This window comes from Bubalus bubalis, chromosome 23, assembly GCF_019923935.1.
Source record: "Bubalus bubalis isolate 160015118507 breed Murrah chromosome 23, NDDB_SH_1, whole genome shotgun sequence".
Classification (NCBI taxonomy): Eukaryota; Metazoa; Chordata; class Mammalia; order Artiodactyla; family Bovidae; genus Bubalus; species Bubalus bubalis.
In genome coordinates this window covers 11,375,602-11,397,378 of record NC_059179.1, presented here as the reverse complement: position 1 = coordinate 11,397,378, position 21,777 = coordinate 11,375,602, and the positions used below count along the sequence as shown (strand labels likewise).

Sequence of the window (21,777 nt, the reverse complement as noted above, 5' to 3'; positions counted from 1 at the left end):
AGCTTTTAGTCAGTCTCCCTCTTTGTTGCCTCCTAAGAAGGTGTAGACTACCAGCAATGAGGCAGCTGTGCTGTAAATCATAAGGAAAATTTGCAGTTAGACAAATCAAGTTACCTCCTTTCCCAAAAGAGATGATGGGAGAAGTGGTGGAGGAAGGGAGAAGACAGGAGCATATGGTCTCTGGTTGGAACCCGCATTTTTCAGGTTGGCATCCCAGGTTGACTGTGCATATAGTAGGGATCCTGACACAGTCCTTTTTATCTTCAGGATTCTCACACTTCCACGCTTCCAGTTGCACCAGACATACATTGTGCACAATTGTGCAGGTCAGTGGACGTGATGGGGAAAGAAAGAGGAAAGCTCTGTGAAAAAGGGGGCTGGGGACCAAGGCTGATAAATCTTATGCTGAGAAGTAATTGGCATTACTAAGAACCCAGACCAGGATAAGAGACATTCTCCTCAGTCCTTGGTATTGGAGTATAATTAAAGTAATTCCAATTAATGTGTTTCTGTTTGTTATTCCTGGATAGTGAGATTTCAAGAAACATGAATTATATATGTAATTTTGTTGATTGTTTTCCGATCATTTCTTTCAGCTTTAAGTCCTCAAATAAATATTAAGTGTAACATGACATACATCTCTTCTCTACCCTTCCTTCCTTTTTTCTTTTGGGGCTTCTGCTGTAGCAAAGGTTTTGGTGGCATGACTTGCAAGGACGAGGTTACAGATACCCGGTGTGCCTTCTTTAGCACTATACAGGTGCCAGGGTTCCTCTCTCAAGGTCAGTGTGCCTGCCCGTCTTACCTTCCACTAAGAACACTCCCAGTTTTTCTCCCCAGGCACCATGCTGCTGCTGCTGCTGTTGCTAAGTCGCTTCAGTCATGTCCGACTCTGTGCAACCCCATAGACGGCAGCCCACCAGGCTCCCCCGTCCCTGGGATTCTCCAGGCAAGAACACTGGAGTGGGTTGCCATTTCCTTCTCCAATGCATGAAAGTGAAAAGTGAAAGTGAAGTCGCTCAGTTGTGTCCGACTCTGTGCGACCGCGTGGACTGCAGCCTACCAGGCTCCTCCGTCCATGGGATTTTCCAGGCAAGAGTACTGGAGTGGGGTGCCCCTGATAATAAGTTACTCAGGCCAAGTAAGCTAAAACCTTTTGAAATGGTTACTTGTCCAGTCAGTCCAATGGAATGAGTTTACCTTTGCAGCTGATGTGAATTGTATTTTCCATCAGAAGCCTTTTGACAAACAAAGATTTCACCACTTCATGTTTCTTTCTATTCTTTACTTAACAGGAAAAATTCTCCCACATGTGTTTAGATTGCCTCCAGGATGGGGCCTAAAACAGAACTGGAGATACTTCCTCATTTCTCCTAATGGACATCAGAAAAGGAGAGAGAACATGGATGGATGCACAAGATGTAACAAGATCTGCTTCTGTGGAGGGCAGGGTAGGGTGTTTATGTACACAAAGGTACCTCATGGTGGTGTCAGGATGTAAGATAAAGCCCTGGACTCGAAAAGCTGTAGGGAAAAATGTTTGTTCTGATATTCAGTGAAAAGGTTGTTGAAAGGTTGCTGCAGCGAGCTATGTGTTACTCTGGGATTCGTGACCTCCAGAGGATTTCGATCTGGGGTCAGAGATGAGGCTTGACTACTTGGAGCTTTTTTGTGTAGCCAAGTTTTATTAAAATATAATAGAGATAGGAAAAGCTTCTGACATAGACATCAGAAGGGGAAAGAAAGAGTGCCCCTTTGCTAGTTTTTAGCAAGGTGTTTTATGTCTGTTAGAAAACTATTAATCAGATAAGAGAGACACCTCAAGGCTGAGGGAGTTTCACCAGGCCCCTCGCCCACAATATGCATTTTGAGATAGGATGGCACAACGTGTGTATCCCCTGGCCGTAAAAAAATTGACAGGAATACTGGTTTGTTAAGCTATCATCAGCCCAAGGTGTGAGAAGAGAAAAAAAGGTAGTCTTAGGTGGAACCATTTTGCAGAAAGGCAAATTCCAAAACAAATACATGGTTTCATTAACATAGTTTAAGAAAAACCTTTCCATAAGAAAAACGCATTGGTTAGCTCAAAGCGGAACCACGTGTTGTCAACACAGAATTAAAAGAGGCCTTGTGTGTGTGTGTGTGTGTGTGTGTGTGTGTGTGTGTGTGTAGAGAAGGAAAAAACCATCCGCAGCTTGCAGTTTATTTCCTCCTGCCACTTGGGGACCTCTGTCCTTCCTGCCTGTTATCCCCTCAATGTTAGACCAGTCTGTGTTAGTTGGAACCAGTTCATGCCCAGTGTAACATTGCATTTCTCAGTAGCTGAGTCTGGAAGATTTAAGGTACAGCAAAATTTCAGAAAAACCAGAACACACCTTTATGTTTGATCACATCTAAGTTATTTATTAATTCATGATTTTTCAGGCATCCACGCTTTGTATACTGATGATCTCAAGTGCACACTACACTATTTTTAATACAAAAGATATTCAGTATACAGTGCATAAAATCTCCAAGACTTATTTATCTACTTGTTGTAAGTTTATACCTTTAAACTACATCTCGCCTATTCCCCCACATCCCAGGCCTTGGTAACTACCATATAAATTTAATTCCAACAGGCAATCATTTTGTAACCCAGAGGGTGATTGATGGTCTCTTGCTGGGTCACCTGTTTTGGTTCACACCAACCTTGATGTCTGTCCCTGGTCATTCAGTATTTACCCAGAAAATCCCAATTGCCCCAGGCATACCATGACTTTCATGGTTTCCCTGAAGACTTTCAGGATTAAATGGAGTTTTATATCACCTAATACACAACCTTTCTAATGGGGGAACCTCCATTATTGATGACATGTCCCAGAAACGTGCACTAGGTCCTCAATCACCAAATAACCCCCTGTCCTGCTGCTCCCCTATCGTTTTGAATCTGGGCTCATCAAAGCAGCTGAGTTCATTAAAGCAAGTCTTTGTGTTGCAAAGAAATTTTCTCCATATGATTATAATCTACAATGACAAAGCAGCATTCTTCTCTCCTTCCCTTTTGCCTACTCTTTCCCTCCCCCTACTGGTAAGACATCTTTCCATACACATTTTTTTCCCCCTTTCTTTTTATTCAAACCTCCATGGGCAAATTTAAGAGTCAGAATTTTTTCTCTTTTTTATTTTTTTAATTATGAAAGATTATAACACATCTATAGGAGACTTGGAAAATATAGAACAAGATTACATATAGTTCCACTATATATTACAATTATTTTTCAAGCAGATAAGATTTTTTAGTTGGAGTGTCAATATCAAATTCTCAAAAATTAAAAGATTCAATATACAGAGAAGTAGAAGCATATAGTAGACCTGAAGAGCACTATAAACCAATTCAAGATATTTTAAAGAAAAGCATTATTTTGGTTTCTAGCATATTGTACAGAATCTACCTTTTTACCCTCATTTGCTGTGCTGTGGTTACAGGGAGGACAGAGAAGAGGTGAAACCTCCCTGCCTGCTTCCTGAAACACTCGTACTGTGGTCACCTGACCCCACTTCTTCTAGCTATATTCCTTCCAGATTTGACCTGTTCTTTGCTCTCTCTTTTTAAAAAACAAACAAACAAACAAACAACTCTTTCCTCCCTTCAGTTAATGGGACGCTTGAACTCGTGTTGTATAGAGTTCGTATAAACAGTCCTAGATTAAGACTTGTCTGGGGAGGCGAGGCAGAAGGCAGAAAGAAGGGAGAGAGGACCCCCCAGGCCTCCCTAGGCTTCCATCCCCCAGCCTTTGGATGGACACAGCACTCTAGTGTCTGTGCAGGGTGTTGGGAAGGGGAAATTTCTGCTTACCCTTCAGGGTTCTTCTGGCTGATCTAATAATTAAATCGATGCAAGACAAATTAACAGGAGAAAATCTAAGTTAATTTCATACATATGGAGGTCTCCTAGTATACAGCCTAAGAAGTGACCAAAGCTGGCAGCTTTTATACCTTTTAGACAAAGAAATAATAAATTCATGAGAAACTGGCAAGGCAAAGAAACTTGGGCTTGGGTACTAATTAGTGGAGAGTCTAAGCAGAGCTGATTTATGTAGCCTTCCCAGCCCTCAATTCCCTACCGCCAGGATGTCTCTCTGCCTCCTGGCACAGTGAAGGTACCTTTCTCATGGGAGATTTATTTCCTGCTCTGAGAGAAGGGTCAGAGTTTTCTCAAGTAATAACTTCAAAATAATCAATATTCCATTTTGGCATATTTGAGGGAAGCCTGCCCTGAAATGTATCACAGGACCAATCTGTACAGGATCTAAAATGACTCCAAAGACAGAAAAACATTGCTGAAAGCGACCACAGTGTTATAGGTGTGAGACATCTGACTACTTTATAGAAACATAGCCATGACATCACCCCACAGAGGGAATGCCAATGTTCCCAAGAGGTCAGTTGGGAAATAGCCCCTTTACTGAGCCCCCGGACCTGCCCCTAGTCCAGTCCCCCTCCCAGAACCCAATTCAGATGTTAACACTGGCCCAGCAGAGTTCCTCCCTAACCTTGATCAAGTACTGTGTGGCCAGGGTCTAAGTCCACGCCTGTGCCAATTCTTAAATATTTTGAATACCAACTTGGTGGAGGGATTTCAGATCTCTCTAGCAGTAGCCCTGTGGGTACCACATTCCACTTCCTCATTCCTCAGCTAAAGATGCTAAAGGGATGAGGTTTCCAGAGTCCAAACACCTCTCAGGGTTTTCCTCTGCTGGCTGCCTGTCTTCATTCAGTTCCTGAAGAAATGCCAAGAGATGCAAAGCCTTAGGATCCGCTCTGTTTTTCGAGAGCTTGATATTGGCTAATCTTTGCAGTTTGTTTTTCATTTTTTCTCCCTCCTTTGATCCCTGGTTTATTTTCACACCCTCTATGAAATGGTGGATGGCCTTGTCTTCACACTTCCTCTGGTACAGCTGAAAGTTGCCATATCGCAGGTGGAGCACTTGTTTGGCTACAGGAGGAAGTTCTTTGCTGAATTCTTTTTGAAAGTAATACTCTGCTTCTTCATACTGACCGACTTGTGCATGGAGGCAGGCGAGATAGGAGCCGATACGGAAGAAATTTCCATTACTCTCATCAGCTCTCTTTAAATGATCTATAGCATGTCTTACTAGTTTCTGTAATTCCTCTCTCTCCCTGCCCATTTTCTCTACTTCCAGGACTTTGGCCCTATAGCAGCACCCAATATGGCAATGCAGGTAGATGTTGTTGGGCATGCATTTTAGAGCCTTTCTCAGGAGTTCTATAGCTTGGTCCAAGTCACCTTTTCTTCGATACAGCTTTGCTGCCCCTCGAATCACATCTGTGGCCAATGGGGCTTTTTCCAGAGCTTCTTCAACTAATCTCTCTCCTTCATCTTTTTTATTCATCTTTTGAAGTTTCAGGGCCAGGAGGACTTTGACATACTGGTTGTCAGGATTCAGCCGAATGGCTTGCCTCAAAGGGTTAATGGGGTTCTGAGATGGTGGCTGGTTATCCAGCCGGTAGCTCGCGATGGCCAGTCCAGAGGCGAACTCTGGGTTCTTGGGGTTCTTCTCCAGAGCCTTCTCAAAACACACCTTGGCCCTTTCATTTTGGTTTCTTCCACACTTTAACCGTGTCCACCCTTCCTCACAGTCCAGCTCAGGACTCTCAATTCTGTAGGGGCTGGAAAACTTCTGGCAGACTCGTTTCACTTTGTCTACATAAAGCTGAGCGTCTGCGAACCTTCCCAGATGATAGTAGACCCAGGCGTGGTTTCCCCAGGTGACCAGGCTTCTGACCTCCGCCTGGTCAGCGTGCTCTCGCTGGATGAACTCTTCGGCTTGCCGCAAGCATTCCAGGGCTGCCTCATGCTGGCCTCTGCAGTGTTTTATGTAAGCCTGTATGTTGCACATCGTGGCTTTGAATTCGCTGTTCTGAAACTCAGTCTGGTTACACACTCTGTCTTCAAAATCATCCAAAGAATGTTCTCCCTCTACCAAGTTCCAGGTGAAATGGCTCTTGAGCTGCTGTAGACTATGCTCCAAGGAGTTCTTTGTGGTCTCACTGTGAAGGAAAAACAGAAATGAACATTTTAAGACATAGCACAGATTCACCCATGAGAAAAGGGGAGCATGACAGATAGGATTCTCCTTCTCCTTAACAGTGTTAACGCCAATAAAAAAGAAGAATATCCTTTCCTTGGACTTCACTGATGGTCCAGTGGTAAGCCTCCACACTTCTACTTCAGGGGGCATCTGCAGCCTGATCCCTGGTCAGGGAACTAATCCCATGTTGTGCATAGTGCAGCCAAAAAAGAAAAAAAAAAAAAAGAATATCCTTTCCTTTTTTTTTTTTTTCCCGTCTTGGTATATGTGTTAAATACACAAGGAAGCAGAAATGGGGTGATCACAGGCAGCAGAAAAATTAGGAAGGGACTTCCCCGGGGGTCCAGTGGTTAAGAACCTGCCTTCCACATTGAAACATGCATAATATCATATAAGAAGCGAATCGCCTATCCAGGTTCAATGCAGGATACAGGATGCTTGGGGCTGGTGCACTGGGATGACCCATGGTATGGGGAGGGAGGTGGGAGGGGGATTCAGGATGGGGAACACGTGTACACCCGTGGCGGATTCATTTATGTTGATGTATGGCAAAACCAATACAATATTGTAAAGTAATTAGCCTCCAATTAAAATAAATAAATTTAAATTAAAAAAAAAAAAAAAAAGAATCTGCCTTCCAATGCAGGGGACACAGGCTTGATCCCTGGTCAGGGAACTAAGAGCCCATGTGCCCTGGGGCAACACAGAGCCCTCAGGTCACAAGTAGAGAGAAGCCTGTGTGCTGCACGAAGAGCCCTACCAACACAGTCAACAGTAAAATGAATAAATATTAAAAAAAAAAAAAGAATTAGGGAGAGGGCAGTGGGCAGGAATCTGAGCCTGAGGCTAGTCTTTCCTGAATAAGGGAATTTTTATTAGGAATGCTGGCTCTTGGCTTTCTGCGAGGGTCTCTACATGCATGTGTGCATGCTAAGTCACTTTTACTCTTTGTTACCCTATGGACTGTAGCTCACCAGACTTCTCTGTCCATGGGATTCTCCAGGGAAGAAACCAGAGTCGGTTGCCATGCCCTCCTCCAGGGGATCTTCCCGACCCAGGGATTGAACCTGCATCTCTTACATCTCTTGCATTGGCAGGCAGGTTCTTTCTTTACCACTAGTGACATCTGGGAAGCCCGAGGGTCTCTACAGGAGCAGCCAAATCCTTGGTAACTGATTTCAGGTTTGATTTTATATAGTTTTAAAGAAGTAATAGTCAACATAGAAAACTTCAGAAAAAAAGAGAATATAGACTGTCAAAATAATAAAAGAACCAAACAAAACCAATCTGATAAAAGCTCCAAAAGTTTGGCTAGACAGAGAAAATCAGTTAAGGATTTACAACAAGCTCACATAATTAGACAGGAAACATGAAGTAATAAAAATAAAAAAAGACAAAGTAGGGAGAACTAAAGAATTTAAAACATCGAAGAGAAAATAGAGTTGAAGTTCAGAAGCACGATAAGGATGTCCTTATTAAAACAATAAAAAAGTATAAAACTATACAGTTGAAATTTCAAAGTAAATGCTAGGTAAGAAGGAAATACAGAAACAAAGAGCCATTCAATGTGTTACTTCTTTGGCAATTCCTTTTCTTAAAATGTTTCACTGATTTGATCTATTAATAATTTTGTACTTGTTTTAATTTTCCTTTGAAATTTAACTTTGACCCTCCTATGGTTTGCTTTTGAAGGAGTTTAGACCAAGTCTTCCCAAAATGTGCCATTTTGGCAAGTGGACTGTTTTGAGTGGAAAGCAATCAAGACCCAGTAGATTCAGTGCAGGAGACATAAGAGACACAGGTTCGATCCCTGGGTCAGGAAGATCCCCTGAATAAGAGCATGGGAACTCACTCCGATATTCTTGCTTGGAGAATCCCATCATGTACAGAGGAGCCTGGTGGGTTATAGTCCATAGGGTCGCAAAGAGTCAGGCACTCCTGAAGCAACCATGCACAAACACATACTTTCGTAAAAGAGCAAGCAGGGGGCTACAGGAGTTCATGGGCAGCTAACATGTTTCATTATGGGAAATGTTCTTTCTCCTTGAGGGTGCCTTTGCAACTCTTCTGGAGTTGCAGAAGTCTTCTGCAACTCAACTTTTATTCCTTTGTGTTACTCCACTAAATAAACAAACAAGTAAATAAATAAGCAAAAACCAACCAACAGAAACAGCAATCAAATAAAGCCCCTATCTTGAGTAAATTTGGAAAAGAGTAGGTTAAAAATCATTCATTACCTAAAATTGTTTTCAATGTTGTCTATGTATTAGGGTCCCTGAAATGTTGTTTATTCTCACTTAAAATTTTTTTCATGATATACATTAATCAGTTCTCATATCAGAAGCTGATATTCTATATATTATGAATTCTGACATAGACAACCAATAGAAATCTGGGAAGTCTTGTTATGTGGCAAGGATCACTTTTGAAATAATCGTCTAAATGGAAGATTATATTCCTTCATTTTTTCCTACTCTCTTTCACTTTTTATGCCTCCCCTCAGTTTGATTAGACCAGGGCCAGGTACCCAGATTCAAGTGGAAGCTGGAAATGGAACTGAGAGGGAGTCAGTGAGTCTCCATACATTAAGAAGAGCTCTGTGCATGCTGGGGTTTGGTGGTGGACATGTTCCGTTCAACCTGCTGTAGAGAGAATGCCCCAGATACACATGGAGAAGACTCAGTGACTGGGTCCCCCAAGCTCACCAGTGTCCTATTCTAGTCCTCCTGGGGTCATTAGATCCTGTGCATGGGTTCTCTGGGCCATTCTAGGAACTTTAAATCAGTTCCTGCTCATTTCTGTTACTTGTAACAAATGGAGCTATAATTACCCAAGCAGAATAAACAAAAACTAGGAGGGAAAATGGGTAGGAGTTACTGCTTAGGGAAAAACTCTTGTCTTTTCAAAGCCTTCTGTCCACGGGGTTCTCCAGGCAAGAACACTGGAGTAGGTTGCCATGCCCTCCTCCAGGGGATCTTCTTGAACCAGGGATCAGGAAGATCGTAGTGAAGATCAGGGTTGTCTGAGGCTTTTGATGTAACACAGGGAATGTGAGCCAGGAGAGAGCCTCACTTGCTATCTGACCTCGTAATGACACCAGCCTCTCCTTGCAAAGTTTATGTCCAATCTGGTCTCTTCCTTCTTAGTGAGGTTATGGGAAGATTCTCTTACTTAGCACATGGGTTCTTTAGCTCCTTTCTCATTGTGTACAGGAGCAGAGAGAGTGAATACAGTTGAGATTATCTCTCACATACAATACATATAGTCAACTCGACACTTACAAGATAAATACATTTAATATATACATGTATGTTAAATTCTTTTGAGTAGTCATTCAAAAGGCATCCAATTTTATTGTGTGGTTTTGAGTTTTTATTTCTACTGGTAAATCAGAACCTGGTCCCAGATCCTTGCATCCTGAACTCAGACTTGTGAGATTTGTGCCCCTGATGCCCCTAGAAATTCCAAGTATTTACACAGCAAACAATTTCTCCCCTTGCTTCCTGTCTGGATGAGCGCCACAGTCCCACTGTCTGCCAGGCTCAGAGCCTGTGCTGCCCCCACGTTGTCTTGGAGCAGTACCAGCACCACCAGGGTGGGGTTGGGGGTGGGGGAGCCTATTAGAAATGCACAGGCTTGGATCCCAAGCCAGACCTACCAAATCAGAGTCTTGGGGTTTGGGGAGGTTAGTATTTGAGCTCAAGTATCAGTCTTTAACAAGCTTTCTGTGAATCTTACACAGGCTCAAATTTGAGCCTTACACATTCTCTTAGAGCACAGGAGCAATGCCCAATAACAATCCCTGTAGCTAAAGAATCAAAGGAAATGAGAAGATGAACTGATGGGTCAGTATTATTATGGGAAAGATTCTAAGAGAAGGACATGCTAAAATTCTAAGAAACAGGAAGAAAGTTTCTAAAAATTCTGAATTACTATAGAAACTGACATCTGGAAGTATCTCAAACTATTATTTTCTTCCTATCAGGCAGAGGTGCAAACTAGCAGAAAAAATATGTTTCCTCTAGGAAGTAAGTACCAGGGCTGGTATCCCTAGATTCTGGAGCTCCTAGGACTGAGGCTTAGCTATCCAGTCTGACTTCTTGACCCTTGAACTGGAGAAAATAGAATAGAAAGCTTTCTTCCTACTCACTGTGTGAACTCTTCCTCCCCAGGGAAATCTGATGTTTCTGAAATATGAGAAGATTTTAGAGGTGGGGACTGTTTTCTCCAAGCAGTTTATCTCCAATTCTTATGTCAGGTAGGAGGATGCTAGCCAGTCAGTAGCATTTTGGGGTGAAAATATTTGTTGTTTTGCCAGCCTTAATGCAAATCTGAGATGCATGAATACATTAAAAATGTTCCACCTTAGCATGAAGTGAGGTTGCTACTCTGAGTACATTTTTAACAGTATCTGCTAAAAAGAGACATGTCTCACTGTGGTTATATATATGTTTTCTTTTCCCTTATATTTCTTCTGATTTTTGCTTCACGTATCTTTGTTTCTTTGTTGTTAGGTATCTAATGGTTTATGACTATCTATCTTCTTTGTGAAGTGTACCTTTTATCATTAAAAATATTCATTTTTATGAAACAAAGTTGTATTTTAAAAAATGAAAAACATTTAGATCATTAAAAAACAATCTTATTAAAAGCCCCTCACTTATTCCTTTGGATAAGAAACACAGGGCAGTCTACAGGAGCAATTTCTCTAGATGGATCTTTAAGTGAAGCACCTGCCTGCTTTAATCTCTCTCCTTCTGCCCCTCCCTTCCTGCCTCCCTGTTCTCCAGCCTCAATTCTCAGCTTCCCGGTGAGAGATCCCTACAGGAAACTTGACAGTGTGAGTCAGAAATAACTTAGGAGTAAACAAGCCAACACCCTAAAGACCTACAGAAGATAGATGAGTCGTAAGGCTATAATCAAATACTAAAGCAAAACAACCTAGAAATTTGCCTTTTAGGAGCATGGCTATTGACAATTCAGCTTCCACAACAAGAAGGATTAGGCATTTTCACCACAATCAGAGAAGAGAGAGTCTTTTACCTCATGATTGCCGTGCACTTCTCAGCTGTTCTGAAAGACTGCAGTTCGGGCTTCTGCGCTCTTCAGAAATCTTCCTCCTCTGCTTCAGTGGAATGTTAAGAGACCTATATATGAATGCATCACCAGATTCCTTTGCCAAAATAGACTTTAGGAAAGAGAAAATGAAACTGGAAACTGAAATTGACAAGACTCTAAGAGGAAATGAATCTTGGGTGCTAAGTGAGAGCCAAACTGATAGGGTGCCTTCCTCCCCCTCCCCCTACAGTTAGTCAGAAGTTCTTTGTGAATTGTTTTGATGTTGTAACATCAGCTGCCATCAACGGAAGCTGCCAGCTCCGGGAAGGATACATTTACCAAGTACTCTGCCTCATTATTGGAGAAGGCAATGGCACCCCACTCCAGTACTCTTGCCTGGAAAATCCCATGGATGGAGGAGCCTGGTGCTGCAGTCCCTGGGGTCACTGCGAGTTGGACACGACTGAGTGGCTTCGCTTTCACTTTTCACTTTCATCATTGGAGAAGGAAATGGCAACCCACTCCAGTGTTCTTGCCTGGAGAATCCCAGGGACGGGGGAGCCTGGTGGGCTGCCGTCTATGGGGGTTGCACAGAGTCAGACAGGACTGAAGTGACTTAGCAGCTGCCTCATTATTGGAATGTTAACCCATCTTCACTCTGTCCACTATTAACAGCAAGATGACCTGCTGGCCCCTGTGCATGCTGAATGTGTGCTAAGTCATTTCAGCCGACTCTTTCCAACCCTATGGACTGTAGCCCACCAGGCTCCTCTGTCTATGGGGATTCTTCAGGCAAGAATACTGGAGTGGGTTGCCATGCCCTCCTCCAGGGGACCTTCCCGACCCAGGGACCAAACCCACATCTCTTATGTCTCCTGCATTGGCAGGAGGGTTCTTTACCGCTAGCGCCACTTGGGAAGTCCTGCTGGCCCTGTGATGAACAGTTATGTAACTTCCACAGGGCAGGGGGGGTTTCTTCTATTTTACTCAGTATTGAATCTCCAGTTCCTGAAGTCATGCCTCCTGGCACATGGCAGGCATTCACAAAGTAGTAGCTGAATGAATGAATATGTGATTGGAACTGTGGGCTCTGATGTCATTCTGTTTGCATTGGAAACCAGGCTCCATTTATATGTGGAAATTACTGAATGTCTCTGTGTTTTAGTTTCTTCTCCTGTGAAATGAAGACACTGCCACTATCTTGTGGTGTTTGTTGTGAGGATCGAATGGCTTCATACATTAGAATAATGCCTGGAACATAATAAGTGTCAGTGTTTATTATAATTAATAACTAAAATCATTAACCAAAGAGATCAGCAAGGAAACTTCTAATGTTTACCTTTTCCAGAGCCTCGGTTTGACATTCCACGATCCATCATGGAATGAATCTTAACCAAAGAACAACAATTCTTAGCATCTCTACACATTCTTGGCTCTCCTGAGCTCCGCAGTTTGAATCCCTGTGGGTCATCTTACAATTTAGCATCTGCACACTACAATTTGCAGCCAGAGTGGTTTCTTATAACAGAGGGAATGTGCTTTATCCTTATGCATATCCCTGATCATAAAGGAATTACAATGTACGTAGACCCAAGAGGGAAAAGGTAATCACGCCAACTGTCTTTGAGGTCAGGAAATTACACAGAGAACAGGTGGAACATTCCCAGTAAAACCGAGGTTGCTGAGGCAGGTTATTCAGTTTTGGGGAAAGCATTATTTACGGTGGATTTTTCTGCCTAGGGCAAGGTAAAAGCAGAACCTATGCTTCTTGGAAATTCCCTACCATTTCATTAGGATTACAGCTAAGCTGGTAACCCTTACTTGTAGGTCTCACTCAAGAGTTACAAGTTCTAGTTCTATGTACAAGTTCTGTGATGTATTTATAGAAATGCAGGTCAGATGTACAAGAAATGCTGATCAGGGAACTAGAACACCGTGGCTTTTGTTTTGGTTTTTGGAATTTGCATTCAAGAAAACTATAGGATAGAAATGTGTAAGTCTTGTTAATAAAGGTCCTGGTTGGGGAGGGGCACAGAGAAAGAACATGTTCACTGTGTTTCAAAGTGTGTAGAGGTGCTGGTTTATTCTTTAGAAATCTGTGTGGCCAGTGCCTGTGTATAATGCTTTCACGATAGGAATGCATCAGCTGAGCTGGCAGCTGGGTTAATTCGAGAACTCACTGAGTGATTGCAAAACAGAAACTGTGAGGAAAATCAGTTCACCTCTAGCAGTATTTCTGTTTTGAAAAAAGTGAGACAGTGAGAGTTCTGGTTACTCAGCTCATTACCAATATTTATGGTTCTGTGTCCTAAAATATAAGCCTAGGGCTGCCCCTGTCTCAGTATAGACTAAGGGAGAGTCCTGATTTGCTGTTCCCAAGAATGAGGAAAGCCACCTTCAGGGGCTGCATCAGCTACAAAGTGGTGTAACGCCTTAGTCTGAACCACCAGCCGTATCAGCATCACCTGGGGCCCTGCTAGAAATGCGAATTCTCAGGCTCCAGTCCAGACCAAATGAATCAGAAATTCTCAGGTGGAATTCATGGACCAGCAATTCGGGGACCAATTAGATGTAAGGGAAGCCTGGAAAATGTAGTTTCAAACTGGGGACTGCTTTTACCAATGACAACTTCATACTGTGCAAGTGGGAGCACTAATTTGGGTGGGCCATGAGTACCTTGCTCTGGTCCTAAATACCCACGATGTATCCTTCTTTCCAAACATACTCGAACCTTTCCAAGGGAGTCAGCCCTTGGGAATCAGGGCAGTCATTGCACCCAGCTCATGATCAGGGATCTGTTGCCAATGATCTGGGCGTGACTCCTTTCAGTCTGATGATTACAAAACCTAAAAGACTAGATAAGATTAGATAACTCATGTGTACCACATGTAACGGTGGGGCATGATAACTGTAATAAGTACTCTCAGTTGAAAAAAAGGGAACATGGAGAAACATCAGAAGGCGGAAGTCTGTGGCAATGATGACATTCTGATGGGTAGGCATTCTGAAGATCCTCTATCCTGGCAGTGGTGGAAGTTTCTTAGTTAGATCCTGATTCTGCTCTCTGATGGGAACAATTCTGCCATTGTTCTCCATATCCCTGACTCCAACCTCTGGGAGTTCATTCATTTTCTCTGTTATTATCACCTCTCCTGCCTGACCTAGGGGTTCTGTTTTCACTTTGTTGGTCCCAGAGGCTCCTATACTCACATAAAACTTTTGTTGATAGCATTCTAAGGAGAACATTTATCCAAAATATTAATACTCTCAAAGAATGCCTCAGATATTTGTCAATGTTTGGTTCTGAGCATAAGAGAATTTGAAAAATATATAATCTCATGGAAGCATTGGTAGGTAAAAGAGAGATGAAAGAGACCACTTAAAGATACAAGAGACAGCGAGAGTAGTCAGAGGAAATGGGTGGATTGAGTGTTCTCTGCGTGGATATGAATGCTTGAAGAAAGTTTTTGAAATTAGTGGTAGGAGCAGTTCCACCTCTCTCCTCAGCTGCCTCCCCCAGTCTGCACAAAGCTTCAAGGGTACTTCACAGATTCCAGCCCATCTGTGCACCTGCTTTTAGACTCCTTTTATGCTTACTACAACGCTGTAGGCAGAGACCCCAAGATTCATGCGAGGCCCAAGCAATACCAGCTAAGATTGCCCTTCAAAGTCAGGGAAGGTAAGTATCACTATGAAGTAAAAAGCCTGGTTCCTGCCTTTCTAGAGTTTACAATCTGATTGCAAGATTAAACTTTCACACATCTGGTGACAGAGAGGTGAACCCTTCAAAACCGAAGAACACATGGGATGGACAAACCTAATATTGGGAAATAACGTTAGCATTCTGTACACACTTTTCTGCACTTTCACTTTCTTATTTTTTAAATGTATCTTAGCTATAATGTTCTGTATTATTACATTTAGAACTCTTTTCTTAAAAACATGGACATGCTGTTTCATGCTATGAAATGTTACTATTGAATAAATAAGGCCCCTAATCGGAGAAGGCAATGGCACCCCACTCCAGTACTCTTGCCTGGAAAATCCCAAGGACGGAGGAGCCTGGTGGGCTGCGGTCCATGGGGTCGCTAAGAGTCAGACACGACTGAGCGACTTCACTTTCCCTTTTCACTTTCATGCATTGGAGAAGGAAATGGCAACCCACTCCAGTGTTCTTGCCTGGAGAATCCCAGGGACGGGGGAGCCTGGTGGGCTGCCGTCTATGGGGCCGCACAGAGTCGGACACGACTGAAGCGATTTAGCAACAGCAAAAGCAGCAAGGCCCCTAATGATGGATCTTTGAGTTGTTTTCAGTCCTTTGTTATTATAAACAAAGCTTCATGAACATCCATGTACACATCTTTGCACACATATGCAAATACAGAGTAAATTAGTGAGTGAAATTGCTGGGGAAAGATTCACAAACACTTAATAACCATCAACAAGTTCCCTCCAGCTATACAATTTCTAATCTCAATGGCAGTGCATGATACAGCCTGTATCGAAGTCCTTTTTAGTATACACTTAGGAAGGGCATTTTCTTTGTTGACCTGAGCCAGTCTCCCTTGTAGTGTTGGTGTACTTTGCTCTTAACAAAAGTGACACTGATGTCATTTTACATGTTTACAAGCTTTCCTCATTTCCTGTCTGTTCCTGACCTTTGTCCATTTTCCCACGGAGTTTCTTTTTCCCTTATTGATTAACAGAAACTATTTCAGCATTAAGGAAATTAGTCCTTTACCTAGTAATGTGTTGAGATAGTATTTTTGTCATTTATCTTTTGACTTTCTGAAGGTATCTCTTCTATAAAATATGTTTTTAATGTATATGTATTAATATTTTATGCCCTTTTGTGTTTTTTCATACTTATACCTTCTAGACCCCATGACTACAAACATCTCAACACTTCGGTAGTAATTTTATGATTTCTACTTTTTAAACATTTAAAACTTTGACGTACATGGAATTTATTTTGGAGTTTAAGGAGTGAGGAAAGAGGACCACCCTGGAGTGACGTTCTAGTCACTAATTCACTCAGCGAATGTTGAGTGTATGCTGTGTGTCAGGCCGTGTGCAAGTCACTGGGTGAGTGAGAGCTGGGAAATCTGGACGACGCAAACTGAGAATAAGCCAGGATCATATAGTCCCAAAGCAAGTCCTTTCCCTCAAAGCAGCATTTGTTCAAAATATCTGTGAAAGTGAAAGTGTTACTTGCTCAGTCATGTCCAACTCTTTGTACCCCTATGAACTATAGCCAGCCAGGCTCCTCTGTTCATGGAATTCTCCAGGAAAGAGTGCTGGGATGGGTTGCTATTCCCTTCTCCATGGGATCTTCAAGACCCAGGGATTGAACCTGGGTCTCCCACATTGCAGGCAGATTTTCTATCTTCTGAGCCACCAGAGAAGCCCCCCAAATATCTATATAGCAGAGGAAATGTGATTCTGAATTTCCAGATTTGGATGAGAGAATTTTCAGAAGCAGGAAAAAGCAACAGCAAAATGAAATGCCCCACCTTTCAGCCACACTCCTGTGAGGTTTCAGATTCTCTCTCTCCCCCATTAACCTCCCCTTCGTGACCACCACACCAGGCCTCTCTTCCTCTCCCCACTCTCTCTCTGAAGCCCAGAGGCCTGCTTATGGCCTCTCTAGGGCTTCCTGCTTTTCTGAGTCGTGGGCCCACCTGCACCCTCTACCATTTCCTTACTGCCCTTCTCAGCCAGAGACGAGGAGGGGACAAATCTGCCAGGGTTGGAGGCTGGATGGGCCAACGGCCATCAGCTCTTGGGTGGCCTTTCCTAGTCACTTCAGGAAGGAATCTGGAGACTCGCCAACCACAATGTCTGAGACATTTTCAGAGTCTGGCAATTCTTCTTAGGTCTAGGATCGGTTTTTCCTTCTCAGTTTTAACTTGCTGTAGTGGTGTAGCCCTCTGGGTAATGGCAGGTGGTGTGGTCTTTGCACATCTGCTGGCCTCTGAGAGTGGTCATAGTGCAGCTGAGCACTTGTCTCTCCACTGGAGAGAGATCCTTACTGGATTCTTTCTAGAAGCAATACTCTGCCTCACCATACCGATCTGATGTGTAGAGGCAGGCAAGGTCTGAACAGGTACAGGGGGGTTAATATTCAACTGAACAGCGCCTTTCATAATTTCCTGTAGTTCTCCATCCTTATTCGTTGAACATTTATTTGGTTTCTGTATTCATCTGATTTTTGCTCTGTAGACAGCATCCAACCTCGGGATGTTAGTCAATGTTGTTTGGCACTGATTCTAAAGCCTTTTTAGGTATCAATGATTCTATAACTGTGTCCAGAGTACCTTTATTTCAGTAATATTTGGCTGCACCGCAGAGTACATCTGTTGGACTTGGTGTTTTCATCTACTAGCTTGTCTCCTTCTGCTTCTTTCTTGATCGGTTGAAGAGTCAGAGCCAGGAGAATGTTAATGTGCCCGTTATCTGGCTCTGACTTGGTGGCCTGCCTCAGAAGATGAATGGTATTCTCTGTTGGTGCTTTGTCATGCAGACAGTAGAGTGTGTGGGCAGTCCCAGGGAGAATTCTGGGCTGGTGGGTTTCTTTTCCAGAGCCTCTCAAAACACTGCATAGCCTGTTCATAGTACTTTTCTCCCCATTTTAGAAGTGTCCTTCCCTCTTCACAGTCAATCTCAGGGCATTCAATTCTATAGGAATTTGTACACTTCTTGCAAAGATTTCCCACCCTGTGGATGTAAGTGTCTCCAGTATTCTTGCCTGGAGAATCCCTTGGACAGAGGAGCCTGGTGTGCTACAGTCCATAGGGTCACAAAGAGTCAGACACGACTGAAGTGACTTACCATGCACGTGTGCACAGATGTAAGTGTGTGCTTCTAGAAGCCTGCCCAGGTGATAGCAGACCCAGGCATAGCTTCCCCAGGTGACCAGATGTCCAATTTTGCCTTGGTGATCCTGTCTGTGCATGATAAACTCCTCTGCTTGTTCTAAGTATTCCAGAGCCACCTGGTATTGGCCTCTGCAGTGTTTAATATAGGCAAACAGATTGTATGTGATTGCTTTGAATTCTGTGTTTAGAAACTCTACCTGATTATATCCTCTGTCTTCTAAATCATCTAAGGAGCTTTCTTCACCACGTACATTCCAGGTAAAATGGCATTTCAGTTGTAGAAAGATATTTTCTACGGAATGTGTGTTGATTTCACAGTAGCTAAGGAAAGTGAACATCTAGGAATGTGAGTAAGCAGATGTACAAAGTAACAGGTTTAAGGCGTAGGCATTGGGCCACTTCTTAGAAGATTTATAGTCTTTCATCTACCTTCACACAGTAGTAAGATGAACCATGAACCTTGTGGTTTCTTTTGCAGGCTGTTTCAACTTGTCTTGGAGGAGACAGTGTTAAGATGTTACCGACAAGACCAGAAACTATAAAACTCCTAGAGGAGAACATAGGCAAAACACTCTCTGACATACATCACAGCAGGATCCTCTATGACCCACCTCCCAGAATATTGGAAATAAAAGCAAAAATAAACAAATGGGACCTAATTAACCTTAAAAGCTTCTGCACATCAAAGGAAACTATTAGCAAGGTGAAAAGACAGCCTTCAGAATGGGAGAAAATAATAGCAAATGAAGCAACTGACAAACAACTAATCTCAAAAATATACAAGCAACTCCTACAGCTCAACTCCAGAAAAATAAATGACCCAATCAAAAAATGGGCCAAAGAACTAAATAGACATTTCTCCAAAGAAGACATACAGATGGCTAACAAACACATGAAAAGATGCTCAACATCACTCATTATCAGAGAAATGCAAATCAAAACCACTATGAGGTACCATTTCACACCAGTCAGAATGGCTGCGATCCAAAAGTCTACAAGCAATAAATGCTGGAGAGGGTGTGGAGAAAAGGGAACCCTCTTACACTGTTGGTGGGAATGCAAACTAGTACAGCCACTATGGAGAACAGTGTGGAGATTCCTTAAAAAACTGGAAATAGAACCACCTTATGATCCAGCAATCCCACTGCTGGGCATACACACTGAGGAAACCAGAAGGGAAAGAGACACTTGTACCCCAATGTTCATCGCAGCACTGTTTATAATAGCCAGGACATGGAAGCAACCTAGATGTCCATCAGCAGATGAATGGATAAGAAAGCTGTGGTACATATACACAATGCAGTACTACTCAGCCATTAAAAAGAATACATTTGAATCAGTTCTAATGAGGTGGATGAAACTGGAACCTATTATACAGAGTGAAGTAAGCCAGAAAGAAAAACACCAATACAGTATACTAACGCATATATATGGAATTTAGAAAGATGGTAACAATAACCCTGTGTACGAGACAGCAAAAGAGACACTGATGTATAGAACAGTCTTATGGACTCTGTGGGAGAGGGAGAGGGTGGGAAGATTTGGGAGAATGGCATTGAAACATGTAAAATATCATGTATGAAACGAGTTGCCAGTCCAGGTTCGATGCACGATACTGGATGCTTGGGGCTGGTGCACTGGGACGACCCAGAGGGATGGTGTGGGGAGGGAGGAGGGAGGGGGGTTCAGGGTGGGGAACACATGTATACCTGTGGCAGATTCATTTTGATATTTGGCAAAACTAATACAATTATGTAAAGTTTAAAAATAAAAAAAATTAAAAAAAAAAGATATTACCGACAGACAAGACGTGGGAGAAGGATAAATTCTTGTACTAATTAGGGAGCTGGCATTCATTCCAGACAACAGTGGCTAAAAATTAGCTCAGCAGTCCTTCCCAGATCAATCCATGTGCGAGAGACCATTTTATTCACCAAGATTTGATTCATTCCTAAATTTGATTGAATTCTTTCCATTAGTCTTTCTAAATGCATGCATATCAGTCTGGGGACAAGAGAGAGAAAGAGAGAGAAAGGAAGACAAACTCATATCGACAGAGTCAGGAAGAGGGGAAGCAAAGGGGGAGAGAAAAGAATTTGCTTTGTCAAGTGACCATCCAAGGGAGACAAGCATATTTATCAGTAAAGAGGAATAGCTCACAAATTCACTCTGTGCCCAAATAATGATCTTTATTTTTAATGTTACGGTGGTGGCTTAGTTGCTAAGTCATGTCCAGCTCTTGCGACCCCATGGACAGAGAAGCCTGACAGACTACAGTTCATGGGATTCTCCAGGCAAGAATATTGGAGTGGATTGCCATTTCCTTCTCCAGGGGATCTTTTTAACCCAGGAATTGAACCCGGATATCCTGCATTGTAGGCAGATTCTTGACCAACTCAGCTACAAGGGAAGTTTTGCATGTAATAATAGGCAAATTGGCAGCTATGATTCAGGGTTTGCAGAGGTGAAAAAAACCCGGTACAAGTGTCTCCCTGCAAAGGTCAGGGTCCCTGGTGCTCGCCCACCTCCACATCCTCACTAGACAAACTCAGCTCTGGGGCAGGTTTCTCCTTTAGCACCAAGAGGATCTGGCTCGCAGGTGTAACTTTGGAGGAGCTCTCTAACAGTCGTGTCAACAGTGTCCCTCTTGTCCCTGAGGTCAGCTCTGGACTCTTGCTGCTTCAATAAGATGCTACCTTCCTTCTCCAAAGCCCAGAGGTAAAGTCCCAGGAGTTGCCTGGACTGACGGGCTTCCTCTTTCTGGTCAAGCACCTACTGGAGCCCCTGGACGGCCACATGACTTTGGCCGAGTTCCTGAGCCAGCTCCAAACACAGAACATTAATGAGCATCTGGAGCTCCTCCTCAGACGGCAGGATGATGCTGGATAGGTCTTCCTTCAGCTGCCTGGCCACGTTCTTCCACTTCAACCCTGCCCTGCTGTCTGTTTCACCTCTGTTGAAGGATTCTTGGGTAATCCAAGCTGTACCTCCATCTGAATTGTGTGTCCACTTCTCATTCCCAGCCAAGCCACAAACTTAGTATTGGTAGGAAGACACAGGAAGTAATCATTGTCATCTGCTATAGTGACATCGTCTGCCAGGCAGGGTGACTGGTGCCAGGGACTTATCAATGGCCAGAATGTCACAAGCCTTGTTCCTCAGCTGCTCGAGGCAAGAAGCCGCCACACCATGCTGTTCCTGGCTATTGTTGCAGCGCAGCAGAGCCTGGATTAAAGAGCCTGGATTTTTAATGTTATACTCAAATCTAATTTATTTTACACTGATTTTGAATTCTTTCACCTCCTAAAGTTTCACAGTGTACCTTCTTCACACCAAGGCAGGTGGCGTTTCAAGAATATTTATTACACATGCAGAAGTGCATTAACTGGTGTGAGGAAATGGTCAAAGTCCATGACTAAGACAAATGCAGGATATCATGTGTTCTACTGAATGTAAAATATAATAGAACTTTGAGAAAGAAGATAGATAATGAAAATAAGAGTTAACACCTATTGACCACTAATTATATGCCAGGTACTGGCCTAGGGACTTCACCTGTATTAATTCATGTAATCCTCACAACTCTGTAGGGAAGGAGCTACTATCTGCAGATGGGGCATTAAATAACTTGTTCAAGGTCATATAGTTTATTAACTGGTAGAGGTAGAATTTGAATCTAGGCAGTCTAGCTTGAAAGCCCACATTTTTTGGGGTTAATTAATATTGTGTTAGTTCCAGGTATACAG

At 42.9% G+C, this 21,777-nt stretch overlaps 1 protein-coding gene, 1 long non-coding RNA gene and 1 pseudogene across 3 annotated transcripts in view; 1 reads left to right on the top strand and 2 right to left on the bottom strand.

The window, feature by feature from the left end:
• LOC123331429 overlaps window positions 1–18,680 on the top strand; it is a 63,964-nt gene extending 45,284 nt beyond the window's left edge. The window contains exons 2-3 of the long non-coding RNA XR_006548068.2: window positions 1,296–1,451; window positions 18,510–18,680. This is a non-coding gene — a long non-coding RNA (uncharacterized LOC123331429). The remainder of the gene's footprint in view (window positions 1–1,295; window positions 1,452–18,509) is intronic.
• Window positions 3,602–11,342, bottom strand: IFIT2 (interferon induced protein with tetratricopeptide repeats 2). 2 transcript variants are annotated; one of them, XM_006058455.4, is made up of 2 exons: window positions 11,139–11,342; window positions 3,602–6,054 (listed from the first exon to the last, which is right to left on the bottom strand). In XM_006058455.4, the coding sequence occupies exons 1-2, from the start codon at window positions 11,141–11,143 to the stop codon at window positions 4,668–4,670; spliced, it is 1,392 nt and encodes a 463-aa protein (XP_006058517.2). In that variant the 5' UTR covers window positions 11,144–11,342; the 3' UTR covers window positions 3,602–4,667. The 2 variants fall into 2 exon arrangements, with proteins under 2 accessions (XP_006058517.2, XP_025129751.2); XM_025273966.3 differs by lacking the exon at window positions 11,139–11,342 and adding an exon at window positions 10,246–10,264.
• A 1,501-nt stretch (window positions 18,681–20,181) lies between the features above and the next one.
• LOC102414902 lies at window positions 20,182–21,444 on the bottom strand (annotated as a pseudogene).
• Window positions 21,445–21,777: the final 333 nt, after the last annotated feature.